This window comes from Corvus cornix, chromosome 4A (genome assembly GCF_000738735.6).
Source record: "Corvus cornix cornix isolate S_Up_H32 chromosome 4A, ASM73873v5, whole genome shotgun sequence".
Lineage (NCBI taxonomy): Eukaryota > Metazoa > Chordata > Aves > Passeriformes > Corvidae > Corvus > Corvus cornix.
In genome coordinates, this window is record NC_047058.1 from 2787753 (window position 1) to 2815277 (window position 27525).

General features: G+C 42.1%; 1 protein-coding gene across 1 annotated transcript in view; it reads right to left on the reverse strand.

Annotated features, from left to right (window-relative positions):
- Nucleotides 1–400: 400 nt before the first annotated feature.
- The window catches only part of BRWD3 (bromodomain and WD repeat domain containing 3), a 50038-nt gene continuing 22913 nt past the window's right edge, over nucleotides 401–27525 (reverse strand). Inside the window, 31 exon segments of the mRNA XM_039572278.1 lie at nucleotides 401–6189; nucleotides 6192–6222; nucleotides 6225–6283; nucleotides 6286–6639; nucleotides 7834–7992; nucleotides 8430–8527; nucleotides 9036–9199; nucleotides 10038–10190; nucleotides 10373–10513; nucleotides 10842–10898; nucleotides 11448–11529; nucleotides 11613–11738; nucleotides 12235–12355; nucleotides 13050–13205; nucleotides 13291–13352; nucleotides 13777–13888; nucleotides 14317–14399; nucleotides 14603–14727; nucleotides 15783–15890; nucleotides 16364–16480; nucleotides 17238–17415; nucleotides 18036–18112; nucleotides 19591–19740; nucleotides 20348–20441; nucleotides 20893–21076; nucleotides 22635–22805; nucleotides 23457–23682; nucleotides 24090–24218; nucleotides 24617–24751; nucleotides 25206–25359; nucleotides 26298–26402. Of these exon segments, the coding sequence (XP_039428212.1) occupies nucleotides 5852–6189; nucleotides 6192–6222; nucleotides 6225–6283; nucleotides 6286–6639; nucleotides 7834–7992; nucleotides 8430–8527; nucleotides 9036–9199; nucleotides 10038–10190; nucleotides 10373–10513; nucleotides 10842–10898; nucleotides 11448–11529; nucleotides 11613–11738; nucleotides 12235–12355; nucleotides 13050–13205; nucleotides 13291–13352; nucleotides 13777–13888; nucleotides 14317–14399; nucleotides 14603–14727; nucleotides 15783–15890; nucleotides 16364–16480; nucleotides 17238–17415; nucleotides 18036–18112; nucleotides 19591–19740; nucleotides 20348–20441; nucleotides 20893–21076; nucleotides 22635–22805; nucleotides 23457–23682; nucleotides 24090–24218; nucleotides 24617–24751; nucleotides 25206–25359; nucleotides 26298–26402 (4249 nt within the window). The 3' untranslated portion in view covers nucleotides 401–5851.

Below are 27525 nucleotides of genomic sequence, written 5' to 3' on the forward strand. Positions count from 1 at the left end.
GAGGGACCTCACCCAGGAGCCTCCTCCTCCTCCCCTGCTATTTCATGGCATTTTTAACCATTTCACTGCACTTTCAGGCATTTTCCCCTTCTTTTCCCAAGAAATCATTAGCTGCTCCTATCCTTTTTTCCCAGAAAAATGGTACTTCGGAGCCAGATCGAATGGTGATTGGGGTGAGGGTCTTCATCCCATCCTGCTTGAGATCTTCAGTTTATAAAGCTTTTCTGCCCACTTCATAAATAAAGTTTCTATATCCAGTTTATAAACCTTTCCATTAAAATATAAAATCATCCAGTTGAACTAAAAAACAATTTTCTTTTTACATTAAAACCTCCATTTTACCTACTTTTAAAAAATGTTTTGATGTCTCAGCTACTCAGTAAGCAACGCAAAACCAAAGTAAGAGTTTCTCTTTTTATTTTTTTTTTTTTTATTAAGACAATCCCACAGCTGGAAAATGAAACATCCTAGATTACATCAGTGACTTCAAAAAAACTCTAGAAAAAAATCTTTACAAATTTACATTTGTACAATACAAAAAACTAACAGCTCATTGCATATAAATATTACATTTGGTCTGCCAACACGTGGCATCAAAATCCCTGAAGTATTCATTAAAGGGACCTGAGATAGCAGATGTGAAGATATGGGCATAAATATCACCTGAAAAAAAATTAATATAGAAAGTAGACATAATTCTAAATAGTTTTGTGCATTTTTGGAGTATTTTAAACCCAGAACACGACCTGGAGAGCCTAAATCACGTGAATTTTGCTCCAACATCAAGTGGTATTTCTACATGAAATCTGCTCTAATGACTCATGGAGGAATGAAGAGCCTGAATTAATATTTCTACAGAAAAATAATCCTCAGACGTTGAGTTCTGAACACACCCAAGCAGCCACCACTCTGAGGAGGAATTTTAGGAAGAGAAACGGCAGATTTGGATTTTACCTGCAAATATTCCGGCAGGATTTCACCCCCCACCCCCCCAAATGGCTCCTCACAGACCCAAAACCCAGGAAGATCCACACTGCTTGCCAATGAAAACCCCCAAACCGAGGAACTGCTCCGAACTGCCCACTGGTGGAATTAGCTCCCAACTATTTACACATTTGCCAGCTCTCCAGCGCGGGTGCAGTTACTACCAGGAGTAGTAATTCCAAGTGCTTGGTTTGCCTTGGAAGTCTCACAGACTCGGATCAGGTACCCACATCCACGCACAGAAATGTATTTCAGCACCATTTTTAGAACACTAGAGTTAAGGCTGTGACAGCAATTCCCACTGGAAATAGAAATTTTTCAGGGATTCGTAGCACAGTTGTGTGAGTTCGCTGTGGGCCAAACAGGACGTAGTAAAAATGTACAAGCTTCCAACAGGTCTTTGCATTTCTAAGACTAAAAAAAGACAAGTTTTTAGGCTAAATTTTGCAGGCTGTTACTTACTGTACATAAAGGAGTTTTTTTATCATGTGTAAACCTCGGATATACTAAAGAGTTGAAAAGTCTCTGTCGCTCATGCGCAGGGATTTGCTATAATACACATTGTAAGAACACAACAACAGCTCCCTACCTACTAAATATAGAGTTAGCCTTGGAGGGTTAACTGCTCCTTCAGGAAAACATCAGCATTTTATAAAACTCTGCAGGATGGTTTTTAAATAACATAAAATTAAGACATGTAAACACACAAAGACATTTTTAACCCATGAGATCCATGACGGGACGCTCCAGATCAGGACACAACATCCTTAAACCTACAGCTGTTCACTTTTCCCTGGTGTTCACCACTCAAAGATGGAATTAATCAAGTTCTTATCAAAAATTTGTGATTCAAACTGATTTTCTCATGTTAATATTCTGTGATTTGGAGCACAGGAACATTCCCGAGATACCCAGGAGCAGCTTTTCCAAATGCTTGGCAAGGGTCATCTTGCTTTTGGGAGTCAAGAGAACCTCCATGTATTTTAATTTTTTAAATTAATTAAAAACTCTCTGCCACACCCCCAGTGCCAGCTCTTTTCCATGCTCTCTGAACTACTCAGTTCTTCTGCTTCCCCACAGGAGGAGCAGCTGATGGGCATTAAGGAAAACATTCCAGGAAAATGAAACTACGCAAACAGGACGCAGAATTTGAAGCAGCCAAAAATCCTCCATGAATTATTTCTCCACAATTCTTTATAGTTTTTTTGTCTGCAGGGTGGGGGTGGTTGGGATTAGGGGGTGGCCTCTGCTTGGCTGATGGAGAAAGGAGTGATGGAAAGGAGGAGGAGGAATAAAACTGCCCAAATCCATCCAAGTTCAAGCACCAACACAAAGGTTTGGATTTAACCTTACAGCCTGGCAGGCCAGCTGAAATAAAATTCATCATGCGATCTGAAGTTTCCAAGAGAATAAATAAATAGCCTATAAAAGGAAACTACAGGAGAAAGGTGGGGCATGGCAAAGAGAAAAATAAAAAGTGATGAAGAAAATAAAAAGCAGGTGAAGTTTGGGCTGAATCACGGAATCACTAAGGTCTGAAAAGCCTCCATGATCATCAAGTCCAACCTTCAACCAAATCCCACCATGGCCACTGAACCACCAAGGGCTACATGTTCTCAGTTCTTGGATGGTGACTCTGCCACCTCCCTGGGCAGCCTCTCCCAATGCCTGACCACTCTTTCCATGAAAAAGTTTTCCCTAGTATCCAAGTATCCAACAGCACATCACTACTGCCAAATAAGCCTTGTCATCCATGCCCTGGTCTGGAGAGAGAGGGGAGCACTACAGGGACAGTGGTTTGGGGCTGGGAGAAGCTGAGAGCAAAGACACAAGATTTCAGCCCTGTCTCTGTGGAGGATGGAGTGTGTGGGCCTGAGGCCTTTTCCAAGGTGTCCCCCAGTGCCCCGAAGTGCCCCAGCAGCTCGGGATCGGGATCCTGCCAGCAGGACATCTCGAGGGAACAGAGGCACCAATGCCCAAGTATCTACAGGAACAGAAGAGCCCCTGGCCTGCCTGCTCACCCCCAGGAATCCCACTCAAAATCAGACTTTAAATCCCATTCCTTAGGCAGAGTCTGGAGTTTTTTGTTGTGAGTGCAAGGAAATACAGCACATTCCTGATGCTGCAGCCTGCCTGGAGCTCAGCAGGGTCTGGAGCAGGGAGACTTTTGGATGGTTTAACTCACTTTAAATCCTGCTTCTGCTGCAGCTGGTGGGCTCATCCTAAGTTTACCACACTCGTAAGTGGCCCCTGATAGGATTTGGGATTCGAGAGCATCCAAGTTCCTACAAAAGTGTCATTATTCCACAGAACTATGAGAAATCAACTGCCCAACTCAGAGAAAGAATCCAGACACAAGCAAAAAGAACATCTCTAAACCCAAGTTATTTGTCATGCTTATAAAAGGTTCTCATGCACAAAAAAAAAGCTTTTTTTTTTTCAATTTTTACACTAAATTCTGCTGTCCCGGTACCCCCTGCTCTAGCTCGTAGTCATGGGACACAGTAATACTTACGCCACAGCAAAGTGATGCTTCACTGGTATCTTCACAGTACAGAGAAAAGATACAGTTAAGAACATATTTAATCTTACTCTAATTGCTGTTAAAATACACCAACTTATAAAATGATTTCTCTGGAATCCCTGTGGTTTCTCTCTCCCCGACCCCTATACAAAATAAATAAGGAATAAGTGGATTTTCGGCCAGTCAGAAATAGAGGGAAAAGCATTTCTTTTGCATTTCAAGCTTTTCAGGCTTTAGGACAGAACCCATAGTGTTTACATTAGCTCACAGGACTGATCTAAGGGATATGACTCCAACTATGGACTGATGCATACATGCTATTCCTGGTTACCATATGTAAAAAGACCAATCAGTCAAACAAATAATACGTCTCTTATAAATATAAATGTGTGTATATATATACAGATATATGAGAGAGATGATAGGACAGGATTTTATACTTTAAAGCCCGACACAGAACTAGGAGAGCCTCTGCACTTGGTTCCCCCGCCCCCCCATCAAAAACCAAATCAAGTCTAGCAATGGATTACGGCAGATTCCAAACATTCCTTACAAAATTAAAAGTGTGGGTTTTGTACTGTACCATAAACTCATATTAATGAGCAATTTAGGATATACTCTCCTCCATCACAAAACTAAACCTCTGCTTTTTTTATTTTCAAGTCATTTTTGCATCTAACTAGGATTTTTTTGGAAAGCAAGATAAAATAGCTAGTGCTTAATATAGAAAGTCAAAAATCAAATTCCTTCTGCATCTGAGAAAGTACATGGGTCACTCTTTGCTGCCTGAGGTTTTCCAGAATTATTGACCAAGCTGTGCACAGAAGAACTTCAGAATATTGGATGAAAACTTAAAAAAAACCTAAAAACCTTGAAAAACTCCACTGGAACTTTGTAGTTTGACTTGTTCTCTCTGTGACCTGACTCTGCACTGTCAGACAACGGGAGGAAATCAGAATCCCACATATATTCCAGCCAGAGCCCAGGAAGGAAGGAAGAGGCCGCTCACCTCCAGCTCAGCCCACGCCAATGCCGAGGTCACCGAGGAGCGTGAGCAGGGATCTCCTCACCAACTGCACTACCACTGCCAGAGGATTTCAAGTCAGCATTTCCCAGGACAACAAGAGCACAGTGCAACAGGAATTCTCTTCTGGAAGCTTGAGACACAAGAGTCAGTCTGGAGAGCAACAGCTCCCTCGGCACCTCCAAGGGGCTGAAGGGCCCAAACCACATTTCCACGGAGCACAGGGCAGTGGGAGCCAGCCAGCCCCTCTGCACAACCAAATCCCCACCTGCCCCAAACATCTGCTGCTGAGAACTCTCAGAACCACTGCATTTGATTTCATGGTGGCAATACAAGGAAGATACAGCTACTCACAACTTCCACCCCTCTACGCTCCTTCTCGCCTCTTCTTCACCACGCTCTGAATAACAGCATCTATTTTCTTTTCAGTTTCCAGTAGTTGTAAATAAGAGGTAGCTGAGCTACAATTAAAAATCATGCTTTGAAGAGGAGGAACCTTTCAAATGTTGAAGTCACCCCTTTAGCTGCACAATCTCAATTAATACTATAAAAATATGAGAGGACAAAAAGAAAATAGATGCAAGTAACTTTTGCATTTGGCACCTTTTGTCTAGATATTCATACTTCTCAAGTATTCTCTTTTTAATAAAGTTAATGCACACATAGGACACACCACATCAAAGGTTTGCTACATATTTACAAGGCACCAACCCTTTGTCACTTTTTTACACGAATAAAGAACCGATAGAAAGCACATCAGGACCCCCAAAACTGTAGTATGGACATACTTCAGTTCAGCACAATTCCATCAACGTTTGGCCTGGGAAGATTAAAATAATCCAGATCCTTCTTACGATATAGAAACTGTAAACATTTTATAGCTGCCTTTAGGATTGGTGTATTGTGCAAAAGTTATAATTATTACTGTGTCTAAGGATTTATGGCAGAAACCACATAAAAACTCTGTAAGAAGGTGCTATTTCTATAATACAAAAACAAAACGAGGGAGGGAAGTCATAAGCGTGACTCGAAAATGTCATGTTCTTACTGAGAAGCTGGAAGCCTCTGTAATGTGATGAACTCGTAGTGTGTGGGGAAGAATTTCTGTAATTTAAGGCCTAATGACTAAGGCTTGTTTTGACCAATGAAGTGTGGAGATCTGAAGCTTTAAAACAAACACAAACTGACAGGATGGAAAAGCACCACTGTGAAACGTGAGTGGAGTCCCCGCACAACTTGCTTGGTAGAATTTCTGGTAAAATCCCTGCAGTAGAAGGCCATTGAAGTTCTTTTAAAATTGTTCCAAAGTTTTCCATCTGTCAATAATTCCATCCCATGAGATGGCTGACCCTGGCTTTTTCTGTCATTTTCCGCACCCTGCCTGACCTGGAAGTACCAAGGTTCAAAGGATCCTCGGTGTGCACAAAATTGTCATTGTCGGAGTCGTCGTTGTACAGGACAGTTCTCCTGCCCTCGTTCCTGGTTTTGATCCGAGGGGGGCGGCTGAATCTCCCTCCGAACACGCTCTCCCCAAACTGTCCCCCAAAGAGGTTTTCAAACTCATCGTCAGCGAGCCGGGCGCGTTTCGCTCTGGTGGCTCCTCGCGAGGCCCCTCGGCCTCCTCGGCCTCTCCTTCCTCCCCGGCCGCCGCCCCTTCTCTCTGCCGCAGGCCTCTTCCACCTCTGCCCCTCTTCCCCCTCTGCTCCACCTGCCCCACCTGCCCCATCTGCCCCTCCTCCCTGTCCCTCGGCCTGCCAATTCCGTTTGCCCCCGGTGAGTTTCCGTTTGATTTTCCGTTTGGGTTTTTTGGATTGCACAACTTTGCTGTAGTCGTGGTCGCCATCGATGTAATCCTGGTCTGTTCTGGAGGTTGATTCCGAGTCAGAATCAGAGCCACTTCTGCTTTCAGAGCTGGAGCTGGATCCCGATTCCCCACTTTCTGATGAAGACAAACCAGACTTTTCCTTTACTTCTCTCTTCTTCTTTTCCTCTTCCTCCGCCTCCTCCAAGTGCTCATCCTCTTCTGAGGCGCTCAGCAGCTTCCTCTTCACTCCTGCCCGGGGTTCTCTGCCATCCCCGTTGGTGAGTGGCCCATCAGGAGAGTGATCTAGGCAAGCACAGAATAAACCCATCAGCATCACACCAGAGCCAAACAGGACACAGAAAGTGGGGTTTGCCTCAGTTGCCTTTGGGATTCTCCTCAGCTGCCTCTGAGGTGTGCTCAGGGTTGATCCAGCTTGGAGGTACTCCCCCTTTACATGCTGTGGACACAAGCAGGTGCTCTAAGGGGAAATTTTATCTAGTAAACAGTTTTTCTCTGGAAACAATGACTGCAAACTCTTCTGAGTAAGAGTTCAGTGAAGATCGAGGCAGTAACAGAAGCCCAGAGTGACCCGGTGGGACACAAACATCTAAAACTCAGTCAGGTGAATCCTACCTGAGGTGCCAAGGCAGGAGAAACTCTAAAATCCATTTCAAACCTATATATACACAAAAATAACATTCTGCAAGCAGCATTTATTCCCTATCAAATGCACGTTCTCCAAAGGCTTAGTCCAGGGAGTATTAATGGAAAGCCTAACTCAACAGAGTAAATGACCCAAGAAAGCTCACTGGGATTGCTGAACACCTTAAGTGAAAATTAAATTAAGTATCTTGCAGGCTTGGGACCCAAAATCCTCCATATTTTCGGGGTTATGAATCTGACAAGGAAGATTAAATATCTTCTTTAACATAGGACAGGAAAAGCTCACCTACAGCATCCAGCACTGCTACAGCACAGGAGTGTGGACTTGGGAAAGGCTGCAGCGTTCAGGAAATGCCCACTCAGTGCTCACCTTGGGGGAAACTGAGTAACTTGTCCCAGAGATTACCACACCTGCAGTGTTTCCCTTCTAATCACACCTACTTTGTCTTGTGTGTGAGAAAAATATTTAAATGGTTTTGTAAACTTTTTTTCATCTTTGGTTTAAGGCGAAGGTTTTGGGGTGGGGATTCTCTTGGTTTGTTTGCTTTTTGTAACTCCTGACAGAACTGTAGGAGCTTAAGAGCAATTAAGTTTTCCATCTGGAGAGATTTTAAAGGACTTCACTAAACTGCACATGGAATCATCTGCGTTCCACACCTCAGACAAGACACCACAGAACTGTAGGGTGTAAATTAAATTCAATTTTTGGGTATGGTTTGGGGATACATATAAGGCTACACTCAGGCAATAATTCCATAAACATCAGACACAAGCAAAATCTTTCATCTCTAGTGAAACCAGTCAGTCAAAGAACAGAATGTTATTATTTCTCACCTTGTTTCACTGGTGTAGATTTGCTCCTGACTGGTCTGCTTTTCCCTGGATCTATGGCATTTCCACTCCGGCTCTGTGCATTTGAGCCTGATGAAGATGGTTGACCCTCCAGCTCTTCACCAGTGGCTGAACCCAGAGGTTCTTCTGCTGTATCTGAAACTGCAGACAGGACACAAAAGGGGACAGGCTGATTTTAATGTTCTATTTACAGGGCTGTGTCTGGGGAGGTTTTGTACCCCCTGAATTAACAGCCCAAATCAGGGTAATCTCACCAAGCTGCTCTGAGCCATGGAAAGACAAATTCCTCCTGAATGTAATCCCAAGTAGGATTAATTTATCCATAACTGCTGTAGGAAAGAAGCCCATACACAGGAAGTCTGGGCTTTTGTCACTGGACTGATTCTTAACATGGCCAGACCCAGTTCCCAATTCCCTGATCCTTACCCAGAACTTTCCAACAGCCAAACTCAGCTAAAACAACCTACAAACACCACATTTCCAGGACCTTGCTCCTTCAACGGGTGGGTGTCTCATGAGGATCAGACTCAACCTGCACAGACAAGTTGCTGTAAGAGAAAGGCTGGATTTCTCCTCACCATGAGATGAGACTGAAGAGTTAGTCCTGGTCAGGGGCAGTGAGGTATTTTGGTTGGGTTTAGGTTGAATCTTCATTTGCTTCTGTTTCCCTTTTGGGCTGCAAACACAGAATACCCCGAAGAGATAAATCTGTTAGCACCAAAGACTCAAATACAAAACTGATTTCTCCTGCGAAGTGCCTTGATTTTTGCATCACACAAATGATCTCTTTTTCCCATGTGTGAGAACACTAAAAACAGTTACACCATGCTGCTGTTTGCTACAGGTACAGGAGTTTGCAGGGACAAGATTTTATCTCCCTTTTTAAAACCAACAGTCAGTTTACTTAATGTATCAGACGAACATAGGGAAGTGTTACACAACTTCTTTCAACAGTTAAAAGGTAAAGAGACAGCTGATCTTTCATTTCCTCCAGAGGGAACACTTGTAACCACATCATCTTTCACTTACCAGAATTACAAACTACAAACTGAGCATGATTTTATCTCCCAAAAGAGCAACTTCATGTGGAAATGAGCAACACTGTTGCTGGTTATTCCCAAAAGCACATCTCCCACTGTCTTCTGGAATGGCACTGCCAGCCAGGCTCACCATCCCTGTTTTACCTGGATGCTCTGCTGGTTGAAGGGGAACTGCTGCTGCTCCTCAGCCGCTTTCGGTACCGAGGCCTTTTCCTCTTCTGACATTGCACTGCTGACTTGTACTCAGAGATGATGTTTTTCATGTGATTCTCAAATAAGGCAGAGAGTCGAAGGGTCATGCTGTAAATCTGCAGTGAGGAAAAATGGTCAGGCTTATTGGAGTTGAGTAACTTGAAGAGCAACCAAAAAACCATCACAAAGATGTCCAGACTTTGTAGCACAAAGAAAAAATTCACGGTGATGTTCCACTATGAGGCTCCTTACAGATTATTTCCTTGCATGGGCTATGTGTATTCTTGCAACAGAAAGTGTTTTCATAAAAGGATTTAATAACAGTACAAAATATTTCCAGAGTTGAAGGAAAATGGCTATCTGGATTACTGGAATACTTTGTCAATCCCCATAAAGCATGGAAGCAGGCCTTAAGATAACTTGAATACCAAGGGAAAAACAACTGGATTTTATGCCTCCTCACCTTTGTTTTTGCACTAAATCCCTGGTGAACTGTCCTTACACCACCCCTACAGAGCTGTACAGAGAAGCAACCCAAAATGTCCTCGTTCCGAATTTCTGTAAACCAGATGCCAAAATCTTTAAACCACTTTCCTATCCTCTTTCTAGGCCTTGCCTCTGTGTACCCTCATCCACAATATGTGTAGTTATCAAGTTATATTCCTTGTTTCCAGGGACAAATTATTGAAAAAAGTAAAAGCAACTGGTGCCCAGTTTTCTGTTACAAACATTGCAAAGAACAGCTACAACAGTGACCATCATCCCATATGAAAATGGATGTTACAAGTGATCTGGGACAGCAGAACAAAGCAAGTTTATAACCACAGAGTTGGTGCACCCTGGTTATTTTTATTACACCAAGCAGCGCTTTGCTCTTCAGACCTCATTTCATGTGTTTTATTCATGTAGGGCCAAGGTCTTTCTAAAAAAAAGGCTTTAAAATTTATTACTTACACGAGACTTTTTATTAGGAGTGTAAGCTTTAGAGTTGCAGAATATTAAGCGAATATCTTTGTAGAATTCCAAAGGACTGGTGTAGTTTCCTGCTTCCAAGGTTTCTTTCACAGTGCTGAAGTCCATGGGAGTGTCTACAATATCTCGATAATCCTGTGAGAACACACAAGAAAAAAATCAAAGCTCTCAAATCCTACAGCACTAAAATCACCTCAGTGTTCATCCAGTGGCTCAAGTCATTATTTTACTTTGAGAGTTGTTGCAATAATTCCCTGAAAACATCAGCTCATAAAGGGATGAGGAGGAACAATTCTGGATGTGGAAGCTGCACTTACAGGGTAAGAGAAGAGATCAACAGGCTGCCTGAAAGGCTCTGAGTCCTCTCGTTCATAAATCAGGTTTAAGAGCTGCTGGCACTGCTCCTTCCAAGCATCAGCACTGGCTTTCATGGGCTGCCTCTTCACTCTTCGTCTCACCTGCAGGGAAACAGGTATTGCAGATTTTATCAGAATATTCACACTGTTCACTTGAAGTTCCTATTAATTTCCCAGTGCTCTGATTCAAAGCATTCCCCAATTAAAAACAGAAATCCAGGAAGATGAAAGCAGAGCTGATGGCACAGCAATGTGCAAATTAGACAAATTTGCCTTTTTTGGTCATATATAACACTCAGACACATGAGAAGCTGCCATATTTCAGCTCCAGCCTTGCTATTTTGATTAGCTGCATTGAAACCTGACTGCTGGAGATATTTTTTTAAAATAAGGTTTTTAAAAAAATGACCAAAGCAGAAAGTTGACTCACTCGTCTTTTCCCAGAGGAAGTGCCTGGAGCGTCTGAATCCACATCTACTTCTGCCACCTAAAGGCAAAGGGAATGATCACACACAGGCAGGTCTGGATGCACCCTCAGCCACGGAAAAAAGGGTTAAAACCCAGCCAACAACAACCACAGGGCACTTGGCAACAGGAACTACAGCACATTTCAAACTGCACTGAAGGGGAGAAGGTGTAAGGAGAGAGAAACGGCTCAAGGCAGTGATATCTAACCTGGATTCTACCTGACATTTCACTCCAGGGATCAACTGATGGGAAATGACACAGAATTACATAAGGAAACAGCTCTGCTGCCTGGCTGACAATGGAGAGCTGTTGTCCTTCCGATTGAGTAACAGCTCCACTTCCCAGTTCCCCTCATTACTCATCCTTCCAACAAAACATCATGTGCTGAGAGAAGACTAAAGACAGGCAGTTCCAAGAAGCATTTTTACTTCAGGGAGCTTATTGTCCCAGGTGAGCCTAAACAGCCTCATCTCCAAAACTCCGTGCAATTACCCATTAAATAAAGACTCGACAAAAAGCAAAATTTCTTTCATGTGCTGAATTTTAAAAGGAAAGGAAATGATCTTACCTCCTCTTCCTCATCAGTACTGCTCAGGTCTTCTGCTTTCACCTTGTTGTAGATTTCTAATATATCAGTACAGCTCTGATCTCTGCAGGACAGTGACAAAAACCAAGGTACACAATGAAGGATCTCAGGAATTGGAGCTGTGGGGTCTGTGAGGTCCAAACTCACCCAATGAAGCGGAGCAGGACGTCTGTCACAATTTTGGCTGCTTTGACTATGGGGCTGTCTGGCTCATTGAAAGTCCTGGCATTGTGTTCAATGTATCTTACCTCCCACATCAGGGCAGAGATTCTCCTGAAAAATACACAAAATGAAAGGAGTGGCATGGAGAGGAAGGTGTATGTTATTTTTCTTCCACATTCAGTAGGATTCTTTGGTAAAAAAAAGGAATTAGGAATTCAGATCAAGGAGAAACAGGTGGTCCTCAGAGGGGAAAAGAAGAGCAGGACATAATTTATTCCCAAATTAACTGGAAAAACTGAGATTTCCAGTTTTCCAGCATTATTCTGGCAACTGCAACACAAGCAAAGCCCCTGTTCAAAGGCAGGAGGGATGGAAACAAAGCAAACATGCTCTGCCTCCAACACAGAGCAAGGCTCAGGGTGTTAAACCAATACTCCAGATCCAGCTATGGCAGCTTTTGCCTTAACAACGTGGCCAGAAGAATTCATTGCTCAGGAAGACTCACTTTGCCCAAGGCCAATCTGATGTTATGCAGTTTACACAGCATTCAGCTCCACACTGTCCTCCATGAGGCTGTAATAAGTATCAGCTACAAACCCAAACTCACCTATAAAACCGGTTTTCAAGCCTCCTCCTGATCGTGGTGAGGTCAGTTGGATAAGCAACGACAGTGCAATACATGGGATAGGCACTAAGGTCCACTGGAACAGCAAAGGGATTAGAAATGTCTGCAAGACAAAAGACCACAGTAATTTAGATGCCTCCAAGGGATGTTATACCAATATTCCTTTTAATGGTTTCTGGGGTTTCTAAGAATTCAGCAAAAGCAACACAGACCTACAGCTGAGAATGTCATTACCCACAGGGCAGGGTTCTTCCTCTTGTGTCATCTATTCCTACTCTCGAAAAAGCACTTTTGGTTTAAGTATCATATCTGAGACTTGTGAGCCAGCAGCCAAATCTGACTGAAAGGAACGTGGCATATGCACTTACAACAGGAATACTACAACAGGAACCATAAAGTAAGAACACAGACATGTCCTGGGTGTGAACAGAGGCAGAATTTAAATTACAGTGTGCTCTTAAATGGCTTCAAACCAGTTACAAGGAATTTGGAGGTGAGGGTATTTAGTGAAGATTCGTTTGCTGGTTTTGAGGGGTTTAGTTCAATGTTTTGTTCTTTAACACTTAGATATGACCCACTAGGAAGCCCCATTGGAAGAAATCAGGTGAAGCTCCAGAAAAAAAGGGAATATAGCTTGGAAACTGAAATACAAAATTTAAAAGGCTCTTTTCAGTAATTTAGTTGAGCACACTTCAAATACTCCCCACCAAATCCCAGCACTCCATCCCATCTACTTTTCAATCCTGTGCTACCACCCTGATATTCTTAATCCTTCTCCCTTTTCTCTCCAGACATACCAAGGGAAAGAAGCTGCTCAATCCCTCGGATTACTCGTTCACATTCTTCATCTCTGGAATGGGCCCCCCATTCTCCTTCCTGGGGTTTGTAGAGAAGAGCTGTCAGCTCCTCTGGGGTCACAGGAACTCCAGCCCCGACCTCCTCCGGATACGCAGCTGGAGAGGAACAATTCCAGAGAGTAAATCCAGGGCCCCAAAGCTGTTTGCTTTGTACAGGGACAGGAATCCCACACACACTTACTTCCTTCTGGGATCGGTTCCATGTCCCATGGACTCATCCTCTCTCTTTCATTGTTGTCCCAGCTATTAAAAAAATACATGCAAATACACAAGTTAGAGCTGAATATAAAGATACACCTTTTCTTTACCAGATTTGACCCAAAAGGTCACTCCTGTTAGGAATAAGCCATTCCAACTCCCTATTATTCTCTTGTATCTCCTATAGAGTCACTGCACTATTGTTTACACCAGAAGTGTTGCTTTAGGAATAAATTCAAAAATTAAATAAGTAAATATTAAAATTAAGTAAATATTCTAAATATTCTAAAATAAATAGAAAGTAAGTAACAAATAAAAAGTACAATAAGTGAATATTAAATTAAATAAGTAAATAAAGTGTCTGGGTATGTATTTAAATGGAAAAAGGGATTCTAGTTCTTGAGGTTCTTGATCCTATTTTTCAAGTTCTCTGAGTTGTGTAGGAGCTCCAGGACATGGAAATACTCACTGGACACTGTAGCACTGGAAGGAACTATCAGGATATTCTGCCTGGAAAGGCTGCTGACTCTCCACAGTCCCAAACCACCAGGCATCATCAATTATACTGCGAAATCTATCCCCTGGAAGGGCAGACATTGCATTCAGCAAAAGAACAACATCAAAAATTGCTAAATATTTCCTTTTGGAGAATCAACTCCATCTTTTGTGAATGCCCTGATTCCATCCTTACATTTTGCACTACAGGAGTTGAGCCCTTCCCCTCAGGGCAGGACTTGCACATCTCTGGGAATTACTCACAGCTGCCTCATGCCTCAGATCCCAACAGATCAGGAGATTCTCCTGCTATCATAGCCCTTGCAACAGTTTCTCTCATTTCTCTTTTTGTTTTTTGCTACAGGAATTGCAGCAAACATCAAACTAAGGTTTCCAATAATCTTTACAATATCACGTGTGTATAGTCCTTTCTGTCGTGTAATAAAGACACTGTATCCCATTAAACAGCTGCAGAACTGGCGCAAAACACATGGAAATGGGGAAAAATACTCACCTATTTGCCAGTTCCTCTCTTTGGCTTCATTATAAAACTGATGCAGCACAAGGAAATCAATAACATCTGGCATATCGTGGTACCTTCAGGAAATAAGACCAAAAAAATTATTATTACCCAGAAATACAGTTCTAGATGAACTACACAGTCCTCAGATTCCAAGCATTTGGGATAATCATTACTGCCATCATCATGCCTTGCACAGGAAATAAGAAAGGAGGAGGGGGAAGCTTCTACACAGCACGGAAAGCTCTTGAAGAATGTCATCAGCATTCCAGTGACTTACTTTATGGAAAAGGATTCTCCTGTCATTTTGCCTGTGATTGGATCCAGGAATGCAAGCTTCAAGCAGCAGAGTGTGGGAGGCCCAACTTCATATTTAATTCCTACAGTCTTCACAAATTCTTGTTCCTAGTTAGCAAGAAGCATGGAACAGCATTATTTTAACTTGCCAACAACAAAAATATCCATTTTAAAGTGAAACATATTAATAAACTCCAAATATGTTTCCACTCGACAGCACAGGTAATTTCACCCATTAATTTTTCTTTTTCAAATACTAAAATCAACCACTGTCACCTCAAAAAGAAAAATGAAGAAGCTCATTCCCTTGGTAGGTATGTGAACATGATTCCCACAAATTATTTAAGAAAATTCTAAGGGAACAAACCCAGTTCTAAGCACACCAAAGGTTCTCCCTGACCTACCCCAAGACCCCTCACTCTTGCACAGGGGGAAAAAAGGAAATTCTTCCTCTGAAAACAGAAATTCCACAATAGCCTTTATGTTCATGTCCTGTCAAAGCCCATCCTCAGTGAAGAGCTATTTCCTTTTCCTCACAAACTGATGATGCCTTGGAAAATTGCAGCTGGAATCACTGAATCCCTGGGACTGGTAACTGGGTGTTTTCCCAGTAAAGTAATTATTTTCATTAATAGAACCACTGGCATGGTTCAGTGAATATGAGGACATATATGGCCTCTTCTCTTGATATGAAATCCGAGGAAAGCAGGAAAAAAATCTGTCAACCCTGTGGATTAAGTATCGGGAACTCATGCAAAGCAAGATCCAGCATTTAAGAGAACTCCTGCACACATTTAGGTGTTTACACCATGATTTCTTACTTCTTACCACAACATTAAAAACAAGAAACAGAACCCAAATGCTCAGGTCACTGTAGAGTGCTGAGAGAACCACAACCAGCTCGGCAGTGCTGGCTTCTGAATGAATTCAGTGTTTAAGAAAATAATTTGTGTTGAAAGAGACCCCTGAGAATCAAGTCCAAAACCAGGAAGTGAACAGATGTAAAGACTTTGTGCTAATAAAAACTAACTTTAATATTTAAAATTAAAACTTTGATATTAACATTTTGAAGTAATGCTTTCTTTACATTTTTCATGCTGGTTTTTCACGTCAGTTTAACATTACAGAGACATTCAGCTCTTTGAAGTATTTCTTGAACTTACCCTGAGTTCCATTTTGTTCCATGGTTGTTTTTGCATGTTAATGCTGTAAATTTTGGCTTTCCTCACTGCCCTCACATAAGCTTCATGGCCTTGCCTAAAGTAAATGATCTTAAAAGAGAAAAAAAAGAGAAAATTAAGAGAGAAGAAAAGAGAAAATGAAAAGAGAAAAATAGAGAAAACTATTTTACTGATAGTGCTCTTCCTGTTCATTCTATACCAGGTTTTATCCCTTTCAGAACACATTGCACACTGATTCATTTCATCATAAACCACTATTCCAGTTAAAAATATTTATATCAGCCCCCAAACTGGCACCTGCTCTGTGCTTTAAAACTGAGATCATTAAGATATGTGCAGGTGAAGATGCACAACCAATTCTTCCTGCTAATCCCAAGTTACCCGAGCAGAAAAAGGGACACAGGACGTGGATCTGTTAACAACAAACTGTCTGGGAATTACCAAAGTTATCAAAATTCGGCCTGTCTTGAGCACAATTCCCTGCAAATATTGCTGGGTAGAACAGTCCTAAGCAAGCTGAGCTGAGGATTCCCTGGGAACGTGGGAATTGCGGAGGGCATTACCTCATCTCCCATCTGGGGGACGAAGGGCGAGCGGCGGGGAATGGTGTCCAGGATCCACTGTGGAGCCAGCCACTCCTCACTGGGCTCCCCTTCCAGGGACAGCAGCCCACTGGCTTTCTAAACACAGCACATCAGGAGTTAATACAGGTAAGTTACATACAGAAGTTAAATATATTGCATTATATTTAGAATGCAATCAAAATCCAATATTCAGAATACAGTTAATTACTACGGCAGAACACATGGAAAACTCATCATGCAGCAGGTACTGCAGATAAGATACAAGGAAAAGCAAATTGTGGAGTGTCATCCTTCCCAAAATCTCCACTAAATAGTAAAGAATAAGACAGGTTTGTTATAAATATAATTGAAAATTAAAACCTTCATAAATCATTAAAATGCCTTAAAACATTCATAAATCATTAAAATGCCCGTGGCAGGAGGGTGGGATGAGATGATCTTTAAGAGCCCTCCAACCCAGTCCGTGGTTCTATGATAATAAAGAAATAAATTGTATTTTTATAAATATTCTAAATATCTTTAAAAAAAAAACAAACAGGAAAAAGAAATCTGACCATGCCAATAAAATGCAACAAAACCACCCTGGAGTAAACCTGACTGTAGCGAAGAACATAAATCTGGGAGGAAAAAATGGCATTTGTAATGGAGAATCACCTGTGGGAAGCATGGAAGCACAATTAAACAAACAATAAAATTTCTTGGTACCACTGGTACCACATTTACTGTGCTCCCTATAATTTTTTTTTTTTTTACTCTATACCCATTTATGAAAAATTTTACTTTGAAAACAACCACTAAATCCTAAATTCATATTCATAAAGTAAAAAAGACACTAGGAATTACACTTGCTGACCTTTTTCCTTGGCTGTTTAAGTTTCCTTCGCTTTGGCTCCAGCCCTTTTGTTCCCTTCGTATTTTCATCTTCAGAACTACTACAGATTTTCCGAGCTGCCTGCCTGGTTTGTCTCTTTGGAGGCTGCAGATTAATCCCAGCATCTGCTGTCCAGTCTGAATATTCACTTGATGAATCACTGTAGATAATAAAAATGTTGTAAGAAAGAGAACAGAAAACTTCAGTTTTCTCACAGTGGATTGGAAAATCCAAACATTCAACTTGCTCTCCTGGTTCTGCTCAGGATTAGCACAAAATTTTGTTATCGTGTGAATTTAAAGGAAACCAAGTGCTCTCTGATTGGTGATTTCAGTAAATTATTTTATCAAGTTGAAACTCACAGTAAAACTACACCTATGGCTGGTATCAATTCTCATTATCTCACTGATTCACAGACTGACTCCATAAGAACTGGCAGCAAAAAATGCATAAAACATTTGAAGAACTAGAGCACTTCCCTAGAAATCCAGTTCTGACTTCTTTAATACCAAATAACATATGTACAGGATTTATATGGCAAACTGGCATTGATTTTTTAAAGTAGCTCTTAATTAAAGACATTTTTTTATAAATGTCTTTCAAAATTGTTTTTGACTTTGAAAATAAAAAGAACAGAAAAAAAATCACAATATAAAATGGCTCATGAAGAACTGGCTAAAAATCAGTCTTCAAAATGAAGTCTGAGTATCTCAATATCAACTGTCTTACTTCAATCCCACAATAAAGCAGTGTTACCAATTCAGAGCCCAGTGGAGGTACCTGGAACTGCTTTCACTCTGCCAGGCTGCCACAGGATCATCCATGGATGCATCACTTGTGCCAACAGTCTCATCTTCCTGTAGTGAAAACACCAGGATTCACTTTGGGGCCAAGGGTAAAATGTATCAGCTTTGTTTGCAAGGGAGTTGTGTCACCTGAGGAAAGCTCTGTATTTAAGGGCTGGTTTAGCTTTAAATAAATAAGTCCACAGTTTCTTCCTTAACTAATATTATAATATATCCTCATATAGCTCCTATAGAAACAAATGTGAATTTTAATTATATCAGAACTATAGAATGAATTCTTATTTAAATGTTTGATTAGTAAGTTTAATGCTCAGGGCCCAGCTTTTTGAGCTGTTCTGTACTTCCAATGCATTTACAAAGCAACAGTGTTCAGTCTCCTCCTTAAGGAGAACAAGTTATATTTAATCTGGTATATTTTAAGTTCTTCCCTTGCCAAAATCAATGATTAATACCAATACTCAATCTCTTTCAACAGCAGTCTACAGATGTAGATGAAATCAAAGCACTGCAAAATGAAATCAAAGTGCTGACCTAGAATCCATGTGCTGTATGAAAGCCCAAAATAGCAAGTGGTTTAACACAACCCAGTTAAATTTACTTGAGAACGTTTCAGGTTTCCAAAAATACAGGAGCTGTTTTAAGCTACTTTTGAACACTGTCCTGGCATTCAGGTAAATGATCCTTCACTCTCCAAGACCAACATGCCACAGGAACACCACAAATCCCAGATCTGGACTCAATGACCTGAGTGTTTCTTCCCACATGGAGAATCACAGAATATCCTGAGTTGGAAGGGACCCACAAGGATCCGAGTCCAGCTCCTGGCCCTGCACGGACACCCCAACAACCCCACCCTGTGCACCCCTGGGAGCGGTGTCCAAGCACTCCTGGAGCTCTGGCAGCCTCGGGGCCGTGTCCATTCCCTGGGGAGCCTGGGCAGTGCCCGACATCCTCTGGGGGAAAAGAACCCTTTCCTGATCTCCAGCCTGACCCTCCCCTGGCACAGCTCCAGCTGTTCCCTGGGTCCTGTCACTGCCATGACCTCTCTGGATACCCAAGACTGATCAAAAATCATCAAGAGAGACTTCGTGATGACATCAGAAGCAATTTGAGGATTCTTGGATGAATTCTCTCAGGCCCATCAATTTGCAGGGATCCAGCTGGAGCAGCAGATCCCACACAAGTTCAGGGTTGACTGGGAGTTTATCGTTGTCAGTCACGGCCCTCCAGCTTAGAGCACTGGGACCCCCTTGCTCCATCATCTGTGTTGAAGACAGAGGCAAAGGATGAGTTAAATCCCTCTGCCCTGTCACTGTCCCTGTTTGTGAGGTGACCATCCCCATCCTGGAACTGGCCAATGTTATTTTTACCCTGCCTTTTGCCATGAATACATTTGAAAAACCTCATTTTACTGTCCCCTCCAGTCCCGGCAGCTCCAGCTCCAGCTGAGCTTCGGCTGCACGAATTTCCTCCCTACAGTGGATGCTTTGGGAACAGGGGAGCTGTTGGAGGCTGCTGGGAGCTCAGACCTCAGAGGAGCTGTCGGACTCATGGCGTGCACAGGGGTTCTGGCTGGCTCCCTGCTGGCTGTGCTCGATGGTGGAGCGGGTCTGGTACGCGTGCTGCCGCTTCCGCTGGTTCCTGCGCAGGGAGCGGCCGCCTCCCGCCTGGAATTCGCTCTGCCATGGGGACAGGAGCACAAACAGGGACAGAGCAGGGAGTTACTCATGAGTTACACAGTTAAAAGGTGCCTGGTTACAGTGACTGAGTGTGGCACCTCCGGTACAACTGAGCAGTAGGAAATCATTGTAGAATTAGATAATATCTCTGACACATTGTGGATGTTCAGGTGTGGATTTTAGGTTCAATAGAAATTCTACTTTATAAAGTAGCAGTCTTTGAAAAGGAAATGACTGAAAACACCTTTTTTTTTCTATAAAATTCCTGCAGACTCTGCATAAGATAAATCCAGCCCCTTGTAAAAGTTTGGCACCTCTACTTTCCACAAGTCAAACTGAAAACCCACTGTGGCTCTGCTCTTTTCCTTTCCCAGCATCTTCCCACCACTGAAGCCTCAAGGATAGAGATTTACCAATATTTGGATGTTATAGACAGCGAAATCACAATTACAGAAGGAAGACAGTGAGCCAGAGAAACAATTAGGACTACTGATCTTCTAAATAATTCAATAAAATTGGTTTGGGGTTTTCTGTTGGTCTTATTTTTGTTGCTCCGTGCTCAGAACTGCTTCCCACCCAGGTTTTCTCTTCCAGGGCATTAACTCACCCGTTGTAAGGTGTAAGATGGCTTTCTCTTCTTGTCAGCAGTGTATAAACTGATTTCTATTTCACCTTTGGCAGCTCGACATTCTTCCTGGACCCTAATTATACATAACAAACACACATTATGTTCATTAAATCATCATGTAACTCAACAGCCTCATTAATATAAACATTAAAATACTTGTCTTGCTCTAAGAAATCCATGCACAAATCCCCCTAGCAGCATCCATCCATTCACTCCTGGAATCACAAGCTAAGGAAGCAAACTTGTCAGCTGAGCATCCACAATTATTTTCCAATGTATTAAAATTATCGTCAAGCCTTTTTTAGACAAAGCTGGAGGGAAATGCAGTATTTGAACTACTGAAGAAAGACTGAATTGTGAAAAGAAGGAATTACCATTCTGAACGCTCCATTCTGATCCTAATATTCCAAACAACCCGACCAACCAAGCCCCAAAGCTGATGCATCACTGAAAAACCATTCCAGAAGCACGGAAGGATCAGACACATTACACTACTCAATCCCTTGTCCCACTTAGCCTCTTACTTGCTGATGCCTGGAGGAAGCTCGTTGACCACCACCCTCCTGCTCCAGGCCATGAGGTCCCTCTCGGTGGCCATCTGGCTGCGGGGCGCGTTGTGGTGCATCTGGCGCACGCCCTCGATCTGCCCGCTCCTGCGCAGCCCCACGTTGGGCGGGGAGGCAACGTCCAAGCCCGGGCTGCGCAGAGCTGGGGGAGGAAGAAAGAGAGAGAGAAAGAGCTCTTCACTTCCATGAACTATCAATAAAACCATGGAGTCACAGGATGGTTGGGTTAGGAGGGACCTTAGAGATCAAACAGTTCCACCCCCTGCCATGGGACACCTTCCACTATCCCAGGTTGCTCCAAGCCCCGTCCAACCTGGTCTTGGACACTTCCAGGGATCCAGGGGCAGCCACAGCTTCTCTGGGCACCCTGTGCCAGGGCCTCCCCACCCTCAAAGGGAACAATTCCTTTCCTGTATCCCATCCACAATTTAAAGCTTAAGGACGGCACAAAGATCGATAAACAAAGGTTGGTAATAATGGAATCACTGCAATCATTGTCCTTACTTATCGACACAATTCCCATAGGCTTAAATACAGTAAATCACATGAAAATATTGCATTTATGGTTGTGCAAAGCTATATAAAAATATCTGGCTATTTAAATACTTTATACATAGTCTAATTAACTCACTCAAATGGGCAGTTCATGCGGCAAAGTCATTGATCAATGCAAGATCTAGAAGGCAACTGCTTTAATTTCCACACTAGTCATATCTGGAAATTCCTTTACACAGCTACAGGGACACACAAATAAAACTGGGAACTGGGGCTGTACAAAACATCAACGTATCCTAAGCGGCAGGAAAGACTTTGTGTGACCTGAAGCTGCCTTTTAGGCAACCTTTTTGACATATCAACTTAGATCAAAGCAAAAATGCATTTTCCTGTACTTCCCTGATATTTTTCTTACTCCTTCTTGAATTGAAACACAAGCAATTCCAAATCCAAATCCTAATGGGCTTTGCCAGGAAATCTACTTCAAACACATGTAATCAGTCACTTAACCTACAAGTGATTTATTAGCAGCTGTGAATTCTCCCAAGGCTCCGGCTGACTTGCAGCACAGTCCTGGGCATCTGCTCCCTCCCATCAGCTGCACTCACTCAGCTGCTCACATCTGATTGAGCGTGGTTTCAATTTTTAATCACTTTGTGTATTAAATATAAAATCACAGTAGCAGAACACTTACCAGGAGAATAATCTCAAGCTTTCTAAGGAAACACTAAGACAGAGCAACATGTTTATTTTATTAGCACTGATGCTCAGCCTTGTGCTGCAGCAGGAAACCATTAGTCTGTCACAACACTGTATTCCACTGACAACCCTTAATTACACGCTTTCATTTTGGCATTTTGCAGTTATGAAGTTTCATCTCTGCATCGATATCAAGACAATACAGTGAATTTCATGCTTATTTTTCAGAAAACTGGTTTAGAACAGGAATAATTCCAGTCTAACAACTCCAGGCAATCAGAAACAGTCTGGTTAGACCATTGGGTGCCCTCAGCTGCCCCTTAAATTTGTAGTTCCTCTGTTGGAATCTACAGAACATCTCACTGCTCCACAGGGGTTAACAAGGTATACAAGAAGAGGAGAGGAAAGCATCCTCAAAGACACCGTTTTATACCTGACTTTAACACTTTGATCAGTCCTTCCTGTGATAAGGAAGAAACTGATGAAGACAAGGCTGGGACACTAACCTCCATTAACAGAGTGGGATCTATTGAGTGGAGGGTTTGGAGGAGTTTCTCCTTCATTAATTAGTCTCAGATCTTGTTCCCTCTGGAGCTCTCTGATCATTCCATCAAGGATACTCTCATCCTGGTCATTCGTTTGCTGCCCGATGACTTGTTCAACCACCTCACCATCACCTTGACAAGAACAAAGCCAAAAATACTGATAAAATGATGGATTTCTGTATTATCAAACACCATAGAAATAATCCCATTTAGAACTCTGCACCACTATTTGTCTGCTCTGCAAAACATCTGACTACCAGCTGGCTTTCTGCTCTCATGTAAGAAATGGAGGCAAAGTTTAAAAGAGAAGTTACAATAACATCCTAAAACTCCAGACCACATGTAGAACATAAACACAAACCCTTAGAAAAAGCAGAAAGAAATTATGCTTCAGTAGGTAAGAATGGAAGGTCTTTTTGGGGGATCAGCATTTTGCAGAAGTTTGTGTCTATGAGAAAAAAGAACTGTTTTAAAAAACAAAAGATGTTTTTTCCATGTCTTCCTCACCCTCCTGCTTTCTTCCTCACATCCACAGTTACAGAGGTTAATAGACAATGCTTTAAACATCTGGCATATACCAGGGAAAAATCCCCAGACTTTGGAATACTCTTGCCTCCAGTCAATCTGATTCCACACACTTCCTTTTTGCCATAACCCCACCCCATCTCCTATCTGTATACTGAATTTAAACCATTAATTTATACATCCCCACAGCACCATCCCAGGAGCTGGTGCTCAATACTGTGCCACACTTGTGTTATTCATGATGTTCAGACAGAATACCATTAGCCACATATCCCAGCTGAGGAATAAGTTGTTCATCCTTGCAATTTTCCCTCCCTGGCACCAGCCGCTGGAATCTCGTGGGATGAGGATTTCCATCAACATCCACCAGGAATGGAGGAGGCATAAGGTGTGGAGCCTGTTGAGTCTGTTCATCCAGCACATAATTATTGGCATCCCGGATCAGGGGCCGGTAATCCGTGTGGAAGAACATCTGATCAGGAATCTGAAAGAAAAGCAATTTAGGAAATAAATCAATGGCCATTTGCAGCTGTCTTGCTGCTCTGGAATGGCTCCCATAAACCACAACTCCTACACTTGGGATCAGCACAAGGAATGTTATGACAAAGAACAGATTCCTGCCACAAATGTGGTTTATTACCAAGGCCTGATGCAAAAATTCAACAGTAAAACAGGCCAAGAGAGGTGGACAGAGAAATTAATGCTTTTCTCCTCTATCTATAGAGTCTATTGCCTAAATCTTTTTGATTTAGATAAACAGATAATTTGATTTAGCTCCATGACCTAATTACTATTTTGTCTGGGGCAGGGTGAGGGAATAAATTGTAGCACAATACTTCTAAGACAAAATCAGGTCAAGACAGGGAAGAGTTTAAAATTCATTCAACCCACCTTTTCATAATATTTATTGCATCCAAAACCAAATAGTAGCAGATGTCCATGAGAGTCTGTGCAGGCAAAATGCTGCCCATCTGGTGAGAACTTGCAATCAAAAACAGCTCCATGGCCTTGGCCCTCAATCTGTACCAAGCACAGAGAATTCCTTTCACAATCATATATTCTCTATAACAGCATTTTCACAAACATTTCCCCTGTGCTCCAACACGTACTGAATCCTCATTCTGTGATTTCTCATCTCACTCAAGACTGATTTACACTTCTATTTATTGAAGTTAAACTGAAAAACGAAGTAAAACTTCACATTTTCTCCCTCTCCTGAAATTTCAGCCCAACTTTTAATGTATGTTCTGGAACAACCACCTGGAAGTCTACATTTTATGTTAATTGTAAACATAGGGCAAGATCACCAAAGATCTCAGAGCCGTACTGGCTCTAGAGGTATTTAATGAAATTTGCTTTTGTCCCAAGACCAGTTTTGTGAAAAAAGAATAAACCAAACCTTCTGTGATCCTTCTTACCATGTTAAAGTAATTGCGAATTTTTGTTCCTTTGTCTATATCCCAAACAAAAATATTCCCATCGTGTCCTGCCGAAAGCACAATCCTTTGGTCAAAGGGATGAGCCTCCAGAACAAAAACTTCGTCATCGTGACCCTGCAACGACAGCAGGGGGTAAAAAAAGAAGCTGCATTTCTCCTTGTGGTATCTCCAGATGTGCTGGGAGTTACTGAGAGGACATCCCGGAGCAGGGAGTCACCCAGGACACCTCAATTTACTGGAACTGTGCTTGGTCACCATTCCTGCCACAGGTTTGGCATTGTCACTGCTTGGCACCGCTGAGATGGGGAGGGATGGGAGGAAGGAGAAATCAGGGCATGAATGGAGCCTCCAAAGGGTTCCCTGGCAGCCAGCAATCACCAGGGTTCTGCAATCAGCTCCTTTCCCCACAGGACACCCTCCTCCTGGCAGGCAGGGGACAGCTGGATACTTCAACACCAAATCCTTGACAGGGGAATGATGCAGTTGATGCAGGTGATGCAGTTTAGCCTCAAATCAATCTCAGAGTGAACTACATCCATTTGGGATTCCCCCCTGGAATTGTACTCACGGATAAGCTATGGAGAAGCTGCCCTGTGGACGAGTTCCACACTTTGAGGAGGAAATTGTTGACTGCAGTGATGACAGTGGCATCATATCGATCCCAAGCCACCATGGTAACCTTCAGCTTGGTCACCTTGTCCTCCCCAGATGCCACATTGTTTCTAAGGAAATCAGTAATTTTAAAAGGAATAAATCAGTAATGACATATGGGAACATTTAGGAGAACTAATTCAGTATCAATTTTGGGGAAGGATGGTTCACAGCCACCTCTGTGACTCTGGCTAAGGCGGAAGAAGGAAGGATGGTTCTGCAGTGGTAAAAACCAGATACGGGAAATATTCAGTGCCACTGAGATTTATAGAGCTCTCTTTCCTTAAAAAGGACATTTCCTCCTCTATTCCACTGTCATCATCCTCCTCTACCCCAATTCTTACTTTCAGACCTATTAAGCTTTTTTCTACAAGGCATTTTTCTTATCCATCATCAGTATCAGTAAACTCCACGACGAGCAGGAACCTGCTAAATAAACCCAACTCACATTCTGACTGCAAACACTGCAAGTGTAGCCACTGAAATATGGAGAATTCTGCAAAGCAAGAACCTATGGATTTCTCCATTTCTGCTCTTTGTTGTTGGGAATATTAAATTACAATTCAATTACAGGGCACTTAAAGTAGTCACTTGAGGATCTCAGAAAAACATGAAACCCTAACTGAACCTGAGAACTAAACACTAATTTCACCTCTTACTTGGAAATCTAAGGTAGAAATACAATTTTAAGAACCATGTTGGATATATATATTAGCATATGATCACTGGGGCTCCACCAAAACCTCCTTCTGTGAGATAAACTATTTGACATTCTTATTTCATGTGTAAAATACTAAATATTCCTCAACCATTAGGATAGGGAAGTACCAACAGATTATTATTTATTTGGGGGTGAATTAACTGTGTAAGTTGACAGTGCCATGACATTTTCAATACATGCACTGAAATTAACTCAAAATGGAAGCAAATAACCAGTTTTCAACATGATGGAGGATTTAGCTTGCAGGTAAATGTGCCCATGAGGTGTGTTCTGCTTGCTTTGCTTTACCCTGTCATTTTTGTAGCCATATCCAGGATCAGACTCTTCCAGTCATGTTGATGGTAGTGCCAGATTCTTGCTGTTCCATCCCTGCTTCCACTGACAAACCTTAAGCTATGGGGCAAAGGGAAAAAAACCCCATGAAATTCTGAATAAAGATGGTTTCATCCCCACATGGACACCAATAAATGATATATATATACACTTGGAAGTGTGTACTTGTGTACCTCTACCTCTCCTGCTCACGAGGTTACAATTTTCCTATCAGATATTGTGGGGTACAAGAGAGTTTCTAGCCCACAACATTAATTACATTTGGCTCCAGCAGCAGATGGCCTTGGAATGACTTCAGTGTCGTAATTCATATGAGCTGCACATTCCCTTTTTAATGACATCAGCAAATCCCTGGAGCAGCTCAGAGTGGCAGCAAAGAAAGGGAAACTGCATGCCAGGAGTCTGGCATAAATTATAATACATTAACTTAGGGACAGGGTGAAGACAGGCAAGGGAAAGAGCCAAATGGAGCACAAGGAGGTTGTCCTGCCTGTGGAGCTGAACAGGAATATTCTAATTTTTAAACCCCTTCTTATTTAAAAATTTTAAGCATCCAGGAAATGTATTTTACCACATCATAATGCTTTGGCCATCAACGTCACAGATATCACTTTTGTTGAGAAACTGGGAAAAAAGCTCCTCAAGTAATATATTTTCACAGGATGGCCAACACCTTTGGAAGTATATTCCATTTGTATACAAAATTACACTTAAAAGGCAAATCTATTCAATTTTATGAAGTGATTGTTTCACCTTTTCAGCTTCCTTGGTCTGATTTTTTTCACTGTGATGAAAAAGAGCTTGAAAATGCTTGTGACAAATTAATTTTCTTCTTAATTTTACTTCTTTATATTAAAATAAAAAGGAAGGTGCCCCTTTTTTCCATTCAAAGCATCATTACAGAATATAGTTTTCAGTGAGTATGTGACCTCATTGCCTCTCACATGGCTTGGAAAGAACTGGTGATACAATTACACCAGCACATTCTCACATAACTTCACATGACAAAGCTCTCCAAGTACAGGTGCACAGCTACAGCTTGGCTTGGAAGGCTCATCTCTTAAAGGCACATCCCTTAAATCTCCTACCCCGCAAAATAAGGAATAGGAGCAAAAGCTGGGCTAACAACATCTCTACTAACTTTTGCTTTAGACTACATTGATTACAATGCTCTGACTCCACA